Here is a 15,552-nt window from a genome sequence, read left to right on the forward strand (position 1 = left end):
AGGGAAAGAAACTAATTCTATCAAAGTCTTTTCTTAGTTTCCCCCACCATGAAAAGCACTTTGTTCATTTTGAAGCATTTGAAAAAGACATAAGCTACTGCTATCCAGAAATGACCATAAAATGATAACTTTGTTTAAAGAGCTTGTTTAAAGACAAAATACAATAAAGCACACAAACACAATATTTATGAAATGTCCAACAAATAAGTACATCCAACCTCCCAAAGGTTTCACACAGGATAACTTTTGGTATAACATCAGCAGCTGTGAAAATATAAGAACTATATATAATTGGCACTGTACTCTGGAAAAATACCCAACTGATCCTATAGGGCACGTTTTTGGTCTCCTGACTGGAAAATATTGGGATCTGAGAGTGAAGTGCTCTTAGCTAGTAAAGCGCAGCCAAGGTTTACTCAGAAAGAAATTCCTCGTCAGCAGCATTACCCTTCACTCACCTTGGAGCTGCCTGCAAAAGGCACAAAGGTCTGTTATCTGAAAAGAGGAAGACGACCATGGAGAAAAGGGCTCTTATCCTCTCTGTATAAGACACTGATTCACAGTATCAAAAGGAGCTTGGGGACTTCCCTGGTGGGGTGTAGTGGTTAAGAATCTGCCTGCCAATGCAGGGGACACAGGTTCGAGCCCTGGTCCAGGAAGATCCCACACGCTGTGGAGCAACGAAGCCCGTCCGCCACAACTACTGAGCGTGCGCTCTAGAGCCCGCAAGCCGCAACTACTGAGCCTGCATGCCACAACTACTGAAGCCCATGCGCCCTAGAGCCCATGCTCCGCAACAAGAGAAGCCACCGCTTGCCCCAACTAGAGAAAGCCCGCGCGCAGCAACGAAGACCCAAGGCAGCCAAAAATAAATAAATAAAATAAATAAATAAATTTAAAAAGCAGCTTGGTACCCTGCTGTTATCTCCACTGGTAAAATAAACTAGTACAGTAAGAAGCAGGGCGAGAGTCTTGAAACTTCTGCCAAAAAAACAAATACATTTTCTGTTTTGTACTTTAAAACATGGGGTTTTGTTTTTAAACTAGATTTGACGTCCTGCCTTATAATCTAGACAGAGATCTATATTATCTCTGTGGACTGAAATCTGTTATTAATAGACTAAGGATGGGGAAATTTAGTACTACTAGCCACTGAAAGATAACCACATGTTAGAGTGTTGAAACTGTCCCCTTTAAGTTTTTGGAGGGGGTGGCCGGTGACTGGTAGGGCTACAAAGGGGAGGAGAGAGAAAAAGTGCCTGAGAGTTTTTCAGTTTTCAAAGTACACATCAGAATCTCTCTAGGGTGAAACCTAAGTCCCCACAAGTAGAAGAATTATACCATGTATAAAACTCAGTGACAGATGAGCAGAAACATAAAATGATAAGCCAACCAAAAAAACATACAACATTCCACAAGTCACCTCCATGCAACAAGCCACAGTACTAGAGCCTGGAAAATCACTTACTTTTCTCCGAGTGTCACCCGGAGGCTGCTCTGGAGTGGAGAGATTGAGTGTTGGCATTTTGGGTTTTGGAAGAAGACACACCCACATTCAGAACAGCAATTACTGCACTTAGGACTACATTTACTAATGGAAACCACTTAAGAATCATTACAGCAAAAAGTGCCTGCAGTGCTACATATAAACACACACACACACACACACACACACACAGCCCCAGAGATCCACAGTAAAAATGCTGCAGATAGATGGAGTTTTAAACATGAATCTATGGCTCTTCAAAACTTGGCAAGGCTCTTATTCTACAGGTATTCTTTACTGAGTACAACTCAACTGCTATAGTTCTGGTCATACAATTACTTTCCATCAGCACACAATGTTACTTTCAATAGGCTAGTTTCAGAGTCTTATACTGTGAACAAAAAATTCATTATAAAATTATATGCATGGTTGGCTATTTCCCAGGGAGTGCAGGGACTAGAAAACAGGTTTGCCAAAAAAAAAGACAAAAAAGTTTTAATACAGTAACATGCGTTTGTGGGACCATTACCCAATTTGATTCTCCAGTCAGATACATTCTATTCTAAATGAAAATAAAGCAAGGGCTTTTTGGCTCTCTGCTACTCCTGATGAATATGAATAAAGCAAAGGGCAACTTAAATGATTTTCTGCTCCAAAAGAAGACAAATTCTGTATCTGTGCTTTTTATTTTCTCTATTCTGAAAAGTGATCAAAGTAAAGATTTTAATTGTAAAGAACTGGAATGATTACACATCTCCAAATATCTTAAATTATATTGCTAGATATTGGGTGCAGAGTAAATTAGCCTCAATTTATCAAAATAAGATTTTTGTGTGTGTGCCATGGACATCAGTTTTCTGGTATACAAATGGCAGGAGCGGCTGCTTAAGAGGGGCTTCTTACAAGTCAAAGATAAGAAGCCAGGTGAACAGGTAAAAGGAAATCAAACCAAGGCTTCTTAGAGCAGAAGGCAAATTCCAAGCTGCATCACCTTGGTAACATACACTTCATTAAGCTGTAAACAATATACAGAACAATCTCTTCATCCTCCTCAGATCAGAGACTAGGGAATTATCAAAAGACATCCAGAGATCCTACACTCAAGGCACTTGAAACCAAAATCCATTCATCTAATTCACATAACTGGAATATTTTTAGCTAATTAATGTAAACTGGACTTCCAACTCAATTTCCATCAATGCCAATGTTTACTTTTAAACCACTGTTTTGCCATTAATGATGGGGAAAAAAATGAGAATAGCACCAGAACATAGTATTTTTGTTCCATTAGCCTTTCCTTTACTGTGCAGATTACTTTTACTCTTTATAACCAAAACAAAAATAACTCATTATTTTTCTAAACTCTTATCTGTCTTCTCTAAAACCCTTTGACAAAGTTTATGAATAATTCAATTCCAGAAGTTCTTTGAGTGGCAGGAGGGAAAATAAATGAATAGGTGCCACCTAGTAACTAACAAGTTTGAGTTTTCAATTACTCAAGCCTCTCGAGGTATTTTGGATCAGTTAACCAACATACTCTATCTGTAACCCATTTCTTTAGCTATAGGAGCTGAAGAGAGTATCATGGTGTACAGATAAAACAAAAGGGGCTTTACTACTATTATTTTTATAGAAAAAGAATTTTCCTTGCCTTAAGTCAAGATCACAGTTCCCAAAACAGCTCAGTTGGAAAATAGCCAAAGGGGAGTGCCTGGATTTGCTAAACCTCAAAATTGCAAATCTACTTTACTTCTGAATCAACATTTAGATTTTACAATAGGAAGTTAGTATTTTTGTCCTGACAGATATTTTTTTTCTAGTCTCTAAGTCTCATGAAAAGATGAGTCAACTAGATTGATCAGAAAAACCATAACTTTTATATATACCTTTGTCCTGACTATAATTTTATTTTTTAAATCTTCAAGACTAGAGACTTTTAAACACCTACTTTTCTTCCTTTAAGAATACATATTTCAGAGACAAATACTTAGAAGAAACACGTGTGCTTTTAAGTAAATACTGGCTTTCTAACAATCAAGACAGGCCAAGGACAACTGCCAGATTAGTCCTCAAATTTTGGGGAAAGCATGGATTCAAAAAGGAGCCAAGTAAATATAACAGCTGTAGCCAAACAAATATAACAACTTGCCCTTAAATTGCTAATTTCTATAAATTGATTTAATCAACAAAAAAGGCAGCGATATTTATCCTGAAGTGATGGCTAAATGCCATACTGTACTTACCTCCAAATAGTTCCAAATCTCTTAAGCCCTCAACAATGAACTTTTCCGAGACCCACCGCTAAAGAGGAAAACCCCAAAGAGAGTTAGTATTTCTTCCAAGCCACAAAAAATTAACTATCAGCCATTAGATAGACAGACAAAAAGACAACTATAAAAAGTGAATCATGCAGTACAGTTAAGCTACATTTCTATGGAAAAGTTTTGAAAAGAATCTTGCATTTAAATCAACTGAAAACAATAGATTAATTCCTTTCTCTATTCTTCTTTGCCTAATTTGATGAACAATTCTTAAATCTGACAGATGAGAAATAAGTAGTACTGGCCCTAATAATGAAGAATGCTTTTGTCCTTCCTATATATAAAACTGCCTTTTGGTTCCATCTTATTCATTCCATTGCTGTCTATTACACATGCTTTGGATCATTAACGCCAATTTGAAAAATACTGGAATTCACACACAGAAAATAGGGATGAAACAGTTTTTCACAAGCCTCTATTAGTTTGTAAAAGGAAACAGCAAACTGCATATTCTTTCATCCACTAGGATTTCTAAAGACATCACCAACGTTTACATTTTCTACCAAGTTTACAAGGACCAAACTAGCACGACTAATCTATGGTTCACTTTACTGGACTATTTCACACTAGTATTGGATTTCCATCATACTGATCAGCGGTCTGGTTTCACCTGAATCGGGTTAGGTTGAAATAGAAAAGAAGCTCATACATAAAAGCAATGGGATCAAGGTTATATTTCACTCAAGGGCTGGTATTAAAGCTTGGCTTAGGGGTATTCTTTCCACTGGGTAGAGTTCAGGCTAAGGAGGGATTCTGTTTTGTTTCTCTTAATTAATAGCAAGGTTTACTCTTTCCAATATAAATTATTCTTACCGCATAAACATAAGAAAAAGGAAGATTAAGGAACATTCAGAAATAAGTTGTATAATATGCACTATGAATTTAAACTATAACATCATTCTCTATATCAATTTTTTCCAAATTAAAAAAAGAACACCGTAAATTTAAAAAATTGATATACAAAATTTATATTCACTGGAACACAAAATATAATTGACACCTTAATATTTAAAGAAAGTGGTATATTAAGGGAGTTCCCTGGTGGCCTAGTGGTTAGGATTCCAGGCTTTCACTGCTGTGGCCCGGGTTCAGTCCCTGGTTGGGGAACTAAGATCGCACAAGCCGTCCGGCCAAAAGAGAAGAAAAAGAAAAAAAAAGAAAGTGGTATATTCACAATGTCTCACAGTACACATACAGTGTTACAGAATTTTAAAATAATTACTACAGCAGTTAGAAATTGAGTACTTGATAATAAACAAGATAGTCTTTTAGGAAATCATTTAGGAAGCTTGTAAAGAAGCTAAACCCAGTATTTGTTCTTGAGGTCATTTTAGCTAGTGAAGTTCTAAGGTGTAATAAAATTTTTCAAAAAGCCTTCAATTAAAACCTATGATGGGAGTTCCCTGGCGGTCCAATGGTTAGGACTCTGTGCCTTCACTGCCAAGGGCCAGGGTTCAAAAAAGTGTTCCAATAATTACAATCTGATGCTGATTTTGTTTAAAATTTATTTATTTATTTTCGGCTGCATTGGGTCCTTGTTGCTGCGTGCGGGCTTTCTCTAGTTGCAGTGAACGGGGGCTACTCTTTGTTGTGGTGCGTGGGCTTCTCATTGCGGTGGCTTCTCCTGTTGCGGAGCACAGGGTCTAGGCACACTGGCCTAGAGAGTTGTGGCACACGGGCTCAGTAGTTGTGGCTCGTGGGCTCCAGAGCACAGGCTCAGTAGTTGTGGCACACAGGCTTAGCTGCTCTGCAGCATGTGGGATCTTCCTGGACCAGGGCTCGAACCTGTGTCCCCTGCACTGGCAGGCGTACTCCCCACCACTGAGCCACCAGGGAAGTCCGATGCTGATTTTTAAAACACACAAACTGCGCTTCCCTGGTGGTGCAGCGGTTGGGAGTCCACCTGCCGATGCAGGGGACGGGGGTTCGTGCTCCGGTCTGGGAGGATCCCGCGTGCCGCAGAGCAGCTGGGCCCGTGGGCCATGGCCGCTGGGCCTGCGCGTCCAGAGCCTGTGCTCCGCGATGGGAGAGGCCACAGCAGTGAGAGGCCCGTGTACCGCAAATAAAAAACAAAAAAACACACACACACAAACTCACTGAAAATGCATAGGAAACAGGCAGATCACTAGTGGGTACACATCTACACTGAAAAGGGAGAGCAACTCATTTAATGTTGAATGACTGATAATCATAAAATAAGCCACCTTGTTTCTTCTCTATCAGACAAGCTGGTGGGTATATTCTGTGTCTCTGGTCAGCCTCTGCCTGCAAATTCGTTTCTTTTTTTAAAAAATTTATTTATTATTTATTTCTGGCTGCATTGGGTCTTCACTGCTGCACGCAGGCTTTCTCTAGCTGTGGCGAGCGGGGGCTACTCTTCGTTGCAGGGCACGGGCTTCTCATTGTGGTGGCTTCTCATGTTGTGGAGCACGGGCTCTAGGCGTGCGGGCTTCAGTAGTTGTGGCACATAGACTCTGTAGTTGTGGTACACAGGCTTAGTCGCTCCTCGGCACATGGGATCTTCCCGGACCAGGGCTCAAACCCGTGTCCCCTGCATTCACAGGTGGATTCTTAACCAGTGTGCCACCAGGGAAGTCCCCGCAAGTTCTTTTCTTAGGAGTGGAGGCTGCAATACCTACTTTACTTTCTACATCCCTCACTTCTGTATGTTTCTGAACATCACATAAAAAAAAAAAACCCAAAAACCTCCTACAATATCTGCCAAACACACTGCTTTTCAGAAAATAAAAAATAGTAAAGCCAGAAGAAGAGAAACACTCACCCTAATTCGCTCTGGTTTACTTACAAGAAAAGACATGAGTTCCTAACGTGTAGACCTACTTCAATTTCAAAAATTTAAACCTAAAAGGAAAATAGACACAGGTTGTTAGTCAAATCTGCTTTTATAGAAATATTTGTTGATTAACAAAAACTTATTATGAGTCTACCATTCAAAGCACTGTACTAGACCTACAAATTCCTAGATTCTAAAGGTTTGTTTAGAGAAACTTTAAGTAACAATAAACCTGGATGTACTTTGGCCAAATACATTCTGAAATACTGCAATATCTGTAAGAGAAGTTTTTTATAGGGTTTTTTTGTTTAAATTAATTTTTAAATTTCTCGTGACCCAACCCTCCACTGACCCCTCTGCAGAAGCAATCACCTGCAATTCTTTTGTCTGTTTATCGTCCTTTTTATCATCATCCTTAAATGCTGTTTATGTGTCATGACTTATCCATTTTAGACATTTATCTACTAACTTTCTACCATGGTAGGTGAAGACTAAGCTCTCCCACATCAACTTCCTGCACCCTACATTCCTGCCTTCATTCTCCCAACATAGTTCTGACATAAATTTTGGTTAATAGTCCAAATTTACATTACTAGGACTATGTAAACATGGTTCTTCGTTGAGGCAAACAGAGGTGACCACGTCATATTCCCCATACACTCATTTTTCCCCCCTAGAGTTAATAATTGCCTCATTTTTTCACTTGCTTGTTTTCCCATGTAGCTATTAACTTTTCCAAATACTTCAACATTTCTGCTATTCGTCTCATCAGTGTGTTTTTCCATACACTCAAATTCATCCATTCCAATTTTCCCCTGGAGACGGCCTTCCAGAGGCCCTCCATCCTGCTGCAGTCTGGACTAGCTGCTTAGTCAGTTGCACTTAGTCAGCCTTTAGAGCGTGGAGATTTGGGGCTTCCGATTCTGGGGAATATCATTTCTTTGACAAGAAATAGGAACAGAAACTCTAATAGTTAAAGGTGTACTTCTAGAATTAGCCCCCAATTTTGTATTTATTTCACTCATACTTTACAACTCTCTGCTTTCTAGGAGACTTCTTCAAACTTTATTTTCCAACCTTTCTACTAAGTTTTACATTTTTGTTACCCATTTCCAAGAGCTTTTGCCATTTCTCAAATGTATCTTTTTTCATATCATCCTGATCTTATTTATTTATTTTTTTTTGCAGTAGGCAGGCCTCTCACTGTTGTGACCTCCCCCGTTGCGGAGCACAGGCTCCAGACGCACAGGCCCAGCGGCCATGGCTCACGGGCCCAGCCACTCCGCGGCACGCGGGATCCTCCCGGACCGGGGCACGAACCCGTGTCCCCTGCATCGGCAGGCGGACGCCCAACCACTGCGCCACCAGGGAAGCCCCTGATCTTATTTTATGTTTGCTATTTATAGTTAAGAATTTATGTCTAGAATGGCTAAAAGCATAATACATCATGACCGAGTGGGGTTTACTTCAGGAATAACAGATTGGTTTAACATTTAAAACTGAATCAACGTACCCAAAACTGTCTTTGTTTGAAGTTGTTTGCAAATAAAGAACAACCAATTTTAAGGAATTTGAAAAAATGAATCGATGCCATTTTACCTTATTAACTGAGTAAGCAAGTAAAAATACAATCATTTCAATAAATGGAGAAAAAGCATCTAACAAAATTCAACACTAACCCACAAGTTAAAAAAAAAACAAAACTCTTAGTCAATTAGGAATAGTCAACTAGGAATAGAATAGAAATAGAATTTACCAAGTCAACTTGCTAAAAGATATGTATAAAAAATTTCGGGGGAGTGGGGATGGTGGTGTGCTGAATTGGGCGATTGGGATTGACATGTATACACTGATGTGTATAAAATTGATGACTAATAAGAACCTGCTGTATAAAAAAATTAAATTAAATTAAAAAATTAAAAAAAATTTATAGCTAACATCTATTAACAGTAAAAAGAATGAATGAATTTCTTCTAAGGACAGAAGGAAAGCAAGAATATTCTTATCACTGCTATTCATTATTGTACTAGTGGTCTTGGCCAATGCAAAAAGGCAAGAAGAAATAAAAGGCGTATAGATTGGAGAAGACGTAAAATTCTTTATGATTTTCTATGTAGACATGATTGTATACATAGAAAACTCTAAGTATTCATAAAAAATCATTATACTTAAAATGAATGTAGAAAGGTCAATTATAAAATGTAATTGTATTTCTATATACTAGCAACAACCAAGTAGAAAATGAAATTTAAAAAACAATACCATCAATAATACCTACAAAACCATAAAATAATTAGGAATATTTTAATAAATTATGGATAAGACCTGTACGTTTAAAATTATAAAACACCGCTAAGAGGGATTAAAGATGATCTAGATAAGAGGTGTGCACCATGTTCATAGATTGGAAGACTCTATATCATTAAGATGTTAATTCTCTCCAAATTGATCTACAGATTCAGTGCAATGCTAATCAAAATTCCAAAAGACCTTGAAAGGAAAATGATAAGCTGTCTAAGGTTTACATGGAAATAGAAGAGACCTAAAATAACCAAAACAGTTTTGAAAAAGAAAGTTATGACTTACATTACCTGATTTCCAGACTTACTTTATTGCTATAGTAATCAAGACAGTGTACTTTGGTCTAAGGATAGACAAATGGATCAATGGAATAGAACAGAGAATCCAGAAATAGACCCATGCATATATGGTCAATTAATTTTCAAAAGAATGGCCAAAGTAATTTCATGGGGAAAGATAGTCTGGATACAACTTGATATCTATTTAGAAAAAATGAACATTGACCCTTACCTTACAGCCTACACAAAAATTAACTTGAAATGGATCATAGAACTAAAGAGAAAGTTAAAACTACTAAAGAAAACAGAGGAGAAAATCTTCATGATGTTGGGATAGGCAAAGATTCAAAAACAGAACATCAAGAGCATGAAATATAAAACAAAAATATGATAAATTGATCTTTATCAAAATTAAAAATGTCTGCCTTTGAAAGACACCACTAAGAAAATGAAAAGATTGGGAGAAAACATATTGTGTGTGCATGTATATGTGTGTGAGTGTGTGTGTCTACAAAGGACTTTATATACAGAATATATAAAGAATTTCTATACTCAATAATAAGACAACTCAGCTTAAACAACGGGCAACATATCTGAACAGAAGATATATGAGTGGCCACTAAGCACATGAAATGATGTTCAACATCACTTGTCATCAGGGAAATGTACATAAACCAACGAGATACCACTAAACACCCACCAAAATGGCTAAACATAAAGACTGAAAATACCAAGTGTCGATATCGACCAACCAGAACTCTCATACGTTGCTAGTGGGAATGCAAACTCATGTGGCCACACTGGAAAATGGTTTAGCAGCTTCTTATGACCCAACAATTCTGCTCCTAGGTAATCTACTCAAGAGAAATGAAAACATTTTCTCATAAACTTGTACATGAATGCTCGTAAAAGCATTATTCACAAGAGCCCCAAACTGGAAACAATATCTACCAACTGGTAAATGGATTTTTAAAATGTGGTACATACACCAATGTAATACTACTCAGCAATAAAAAGGAACAAACTACTGATATAGGCAACAATTTCATGTTAAGTGAAAGAAGTCAGACACAGATCTACACACTGTTTCCATTTACATGAAATTCTAGAAAAAGTAAAAATACAACAGAGATCAGATCTTTTTTTTTAATATAAAATAAAGTTATTTATTTTATTTATTATTTTTGGCTGCGTTGGGTCTTCACTGCTGCGCACAGGCTTTCTCTAGCTGTGGCGAGCGGGGCTACTCTTCGTTGCGGTGCGCAGGCTTCTCATTGCGGTGGCTTCTCTTGTTGCAGAGCACGGGCTCTAGGCACACAGCCTTCAGTAGTTGTGGCTTGCAGGTTCTAGAGCACAGGCTCAGTAGTTGTGGCACATGGGCTTAGTTCCTCCGTAGCATGTGGGATCTTCCTGGACCAGGGATTGAACCCGTGTCTCCTGCATTGGCAGTTGGATTCTTAAACTCTGAGCCACCAGGGAAGTCCCAGAAAGCAGATCTTGCTTGCCTGGGACCAACAGTGAGATGAGGGACCAACTTCAAAGAGACACATGAGAACTTTTCAGGGTGATGGAAAAGTTCTGTATCTTCATTGCATGGTGGTTATGTGAGTGTATCTGTCAAAACTCAACAAACTGTACACTTTAATACAGGCGTATTTGAGACTTCCTTGGTGGTCCAGTGGTTAAGACTCTGCGCTCCCAATGCAGGGGGCACGTCGATCCCTGGTCAGGGAACTAAGATCCCACATACCGCAACTAAGCCCGCACGCTGCAACTACTGAGCCCGCACGCTCTAGAGCCTGTGCGCTGCAACTAGAGAAGCCTGCACGCCACAACGAAGACCCAGCGCAGCCAACAAAACCAAAAAAAAAACAAACAAAAAAGTGTATTTTGTTATAGGTGAATTACATCTGAATAAAGTTGATTTTAAAAGTAAATGACTAAAATAAATACTCAGAAATGCTTTTGAAGAATCTAGCAAAAACCCTGCCACATTTCCCTTCTTTCTTTAAGGGGGGGGTAGGGTTGTGAGGGGTTGTGGCAGTGGTACAGCAGTGGGGGTGGGGACTTAGTGTGGTACACAGAGTCTAAAAGTCCTTAGAATTGCTTCAGAGAAATCGAAGCAATGGTTTTCAATCCAGGGGAGTGAGGAGGCCATTCAAAATCATCTATAGATTTTTACCAAATTGCATTTATTCTCACCCCAACACTGATCTTATAGAAGCCCCACCCCACCATGCTGAGAATCATTTATCCTGCCACGAAATAGTAAACATAGATTGAATTTGGAAAAAAAAAAGATTATTAGAATGCACATTGACTAATAACATTAAACACAAAGCATCAAGCCAAAGAAATTTAAGAGAAAACAACATCCATATCCATCTGTAGTCTACAACAGAAAGAAAAGAGAATATTAATGTAGATAAAGAGATGATTTTTATCCTCAGAAGGAATTATCTATGCTCTGGGAAAAATACTGGAAATAGAAAATAAAGTCAATTCCAAAACACTGTATAAACAAATATAACTGCCCAATTGGAGAGACCCAAGAACTGGTTCTAGGCTGCCACTTAAACAGCTTCGCTAATGATCTGAACCACTGGTTCCCAAACCAGGATGTGTTTCAAATTCATTTGTGTTGGAAAAATCTATGAATGCCCGACCAAACTCCCACCTCCAAAAATGTTAATTCAGCAGGTCTGGGGAATGCAAAAGTAGAAATGGGCAACACTTTATGAAGTTCAGCAAAGGGAAAGATTACAGTTAGCTAGGTGGACCTAGATAGTTTCATTGAAGAGGTGGGGCTTGAATGTCAAACAGGACTTAAAGAAAATGGGAATTCCAAGCATAAAATACTATTAGCTGCTGATTATTTAGTGCTTCCATATCCACAGGTGTATCTCCTGGTTTCTAGAATAGCGCCTAGCAGAGTAGGCACTCAGTAATACTGAAGGACTGACCAAATGTGCCGAGCAGTATTTCAGCACTTTGCATATACTCTCCAATTAATGTGAGGGCGGTTACAGAAGCAGAACTCCACACATATGAGAACAATTAACAGGCCTTAAGTGCATGCTAGATCACGGATTTTACTCAGCAGGCAGTAGGAAGCCACTGTAGATTTTGAACAGAAAGGTGACAAACACAAAACAGTGGTCTACGGTAGTGTCTCTCTAACTTTACTGTGCATGTAAATCACTTGAGGATCTTGTTAAAATGCGGATTTTGATTCAGAAGGTCTGAAGTGGGGCCTGGTAGTTCTAACAAGCTCCCATATGATGGTAATGTTGCTGATCTGTGGACCATCATATTGACATTTGAGGAGCCTTGTTCTAAGGAACATTCTAAGGAATATTAATCTGCAAAAGGACAGGAGAGGGGGAGGTGAAAATAACCCAGAAAAGGAATGCCAGTTAGAATACAATTATACTGGACCACATCTGTGGTGATAAGAGCCTGTGTCAGAGGGAATATTAAGAAATAGATGGATAGGGAGAAGGAAAAATAAAGAAATTTAGTTAGTAAGTACACCATAAGTCATCGAGCCTATCCTCCACCCTTTGGAAAAACTGCTTTTAAAAACTCCTGGGGCTTCCCTGGTGGCGCAGTGGTTGAGAGTCCGCCTGCCGATGCAGGGGACGTGGGTTCGTGCCCACATGCCGCGGAGTGGCTGGGCCCGTGAGCCATGGCCACTGAGACTGCGCGTCCGGAGCCTGTGCTCCGCAATGGGAGAGGCCACAACAGTGAGAGGCCCGCGAACCTCCTGAATATAAGGTTATCTAGTCTCTGTTTGAAAACTTCTCATGCCAGAGACTCACTACCTAATCAGGGAACCCATTTTAACTTGAACAACTCTGATGACTCCGACTTTTTTTGTGTGTGCCCAAGTAACTGCAAAAAGAGTAGCGTGTCAAAGACAAAATGGGAAAGCTCAGAGATGGAAGTTTTGGTGGAAAGATGAGTTTGAGTTTTTAGGTCATACTGAGGTTGAGAAAACAGTTATATATCCCAAGTAGAAACAGCGTTCAGTTAGAGAAGTACTGAAAAGACTGATGCTTAAAAGAGGGGCTAGAGGTGGCTATGTGGACTTGGAAGTTAGCATCTAAAGCTATATGAGCGACAAAAATTCACTAAAGAAGAAAATGGTGAGAGAAAAGCAGAAAGCTGGGAAGTAAGCCTTGGAATAGGTCCATATTTACGACATGCAGCTTGAAAGGCAGGTAGGAAATGGAACCCAAAGGAAAAACTTTAACGATCCTGCTTCCCCTTGTGGACCACTAACACTCTCCCAACCTGTTAACTTTTACCTGTCCTTCACTACTCATCTCAGGTGTCCTGTGCTACAGGAAGTCCTCCCTGACCGCCCCTCCCTACCCATGTTAGATGTCTGGCCTCTGTATTCAACTCTTATACCTACCACTCTCTTAATTGCCTATTTATCAGTTTCCTCCACTAGAATAGAGACTCTATGAAGGCAGGGAATGCATTTCGTTCACTGTTGCATTCCCAGGGGCTACTGTGACCAACACTTAATATCGGCACTCCTGTATCTGTTAAATTAATAATGGTAAAAATAATAAAAGCAGCAGACACTTATGTGAACTTAGTATGTGCCAGGATCTGTGCTAAATGCTTCATGGAGATCAGCTCACAGCAAGTATTATAGATCCTCGTTTTACAGATCAGGAAATTAAGACTCAGAGAGGTTAAATGCCCAAAGTTACACGGGCATGGGACTTCCCTGGTGATCCAGTGGTTAAGATTCCACACTTCCACTGCAGGTTCGATCCCTGGCTGGGGAACTAAGATCCCACAAGCTGTGTGGTATGGCCAAAAAATAAAAAACACACAAACAAAAAAAACAAAGTTACACAGGCAAGTGGTGGAGGGCTGATTAGGTCTGTTCCAAAGCCTGTGCTCTAGAAACCATGAGTGATAACAGAGAAGCTTAGGGAGAAGTGTCAAGACTGTGTGTGCAAAGATATAATGACTGAAAAAGGATCACCTGATTTGACAATGAGGTTGACCAGATGCCAAGTGGTACAGAAAGGAGATTCATTTACTTTGATTTTTCCTTTTTTCCCTATTTTTGTCACTGGTTTTCTAAACTTCCTCCATGTCTGCGATGACAACTACAAACGCTGCATTTGAGCCACAATACCTCTAAGAAACCTAGTTAAAGGGTGGGGGGGGGGGCAACAGATTTAACCCGTTCAGCACTAACATATGGCTGAATAGGCTCCTGGCCTGAGGAGATTTGAAAATCAGGAAAGATTTGGTTTCTTCAACTCTCAGGGACAAGAAACAGTCTTGGGGGTCTCTAAAGAAAAGTATCCATCAATCAATGAAAAACTGTTTTAATCCCACAAATACATATTGGAATACGGTTCTACCCCAACAGATATTACAATAAGAAAAGAATCAATTCGAACGGCTTTTGCTCTTTTGGGAGAAGTCAAGTTAGAATATACTAGGATATCTTAGCAGAAGGCTGGGCATAGAAGTTAGTTCCCCATTTCCTGAAAACTTGAACAATTTTATTTAACCACACCCCTTCTCTCTCGCTCACCTCCCTCCCCCCGCCCTCATCTCCACCCCAATCTACTGTGGGCACTTAAACATTTTGGAAAACAAGACAATCAGAAGCTCTGTTTAGGCTGATTCAGGGAGTACCTGATCTCTGTCCTTACGAGGGCTTGACCCACTGGCTATCCAGCCTGGGATGAGATGGGGATGAGGTGGGGGGATGCGGGGAGAGGGCAACCTAGTATATGCCTCCTCTTTGCTAGATCAGGACAAATTGCCACCTGGGCCCCAGGTTTCCCACCTGAAAATGAGGGGGGAAGAGGAGAGGGAGCCCGGCAACTCTGCTCCGGTGTCTCCGGGCCAGGCCCAAGCCTATTCTGCTTTCGGGCTGCAGCCCCTCATTGCGTGAATCGAGAATTCGGGTGAAAAGGGGCCTGTAGAAGGCGAGGGGTGGGGCTTAGGATGGCCGCTCTGCCGGAGGCCCGCCCCCGAGGAGATGGAATCGGCGTCAGGGCAAGGAAGAAACGATCCCTGGAGCGCACCAGGCGGCCCCGCCAGCCCGGTACCTGGTCCTGGAGTTAACAAGCAGTCTCGACCCAATCTCAGCTCCGCCTCCTTGGTTTAAGGCCGCGTTGCCGCCAGGCCAGTTGCTGGGAGGGAGGTACGCAACGTGCCATGCGCAGTAGAGGGACCCGGGGAGGGCTGGTAGAGAACCGCCCCGCCCCGCCCCGCCCCGCCCCGCCCCTCGCAGGAGAGGAAGGCCCGCCCCGGCCCGCTAGGCCCGGCAGGTGGGGAAGCTCTTCCTGGTTCCCGCATCTCCGCTGGTGTGGCGGGGCCCCCGCC

General features: G+C 40.6%; 1 protein-coding gene across 4 annotated transcripts in view; it reads right to left on the bottom strand.

Moving 5' to 3' along the window:
• The window catches only part of STRADA (STE20 related adaptor alpha), a 31,157-nt gene extending 15,743 nt beyond the window's left edge, over positions 1-15,414 (bottom strand). Inside the window, exons 1-3 of one of the 4 annotated variants that reach the window (XM_007456763.1) lie at positions 15,276-15,414; positions 6,590-6,669; positions 3,730-3,787 (exon numbers count right to left, since the gene is read on the bottom strand). In XM_007456763.1, the coding sequence (XP_007456825.1) occupies positions 3,730-3,787; positions 6,590-6,625 (94 nt within the window). In that variant the 5' untranslated portion in view covers positions 6,626-6,669; positions 15,276-15,414. Of the gene's footprint in view, positions 1-1,468; positions 1,498-3,729; positions 3,788-6,589; positions 6,670-15,275 lie in introns of those variants that run through there. The other 3 variants (XM_007456760.1, XM_007456761.1, XM_007456762.1) reach the window with 3 other exon arrangements.
• Between the last annotated feature and the right edge of the window lie 138 nt (positions 15,415-15,552).

The sequence above is a fragment of the Lipotes vexillifer genome, unplaced genomic scaffold, assembly GCF_000442215.2.
Source record: "Lipotes vexillifer unplaced genomic scaffold, Lipotes_vexillifer_v1.1 scaffold299, whole genome shotgun sequence".
Classification (NCBI taxonomy): Eukaryota; Metazoa; Chordata; class Mammalia; order Artiodactyla; family Lipotidae; genus Lipotes; species Lipotes vexillifer.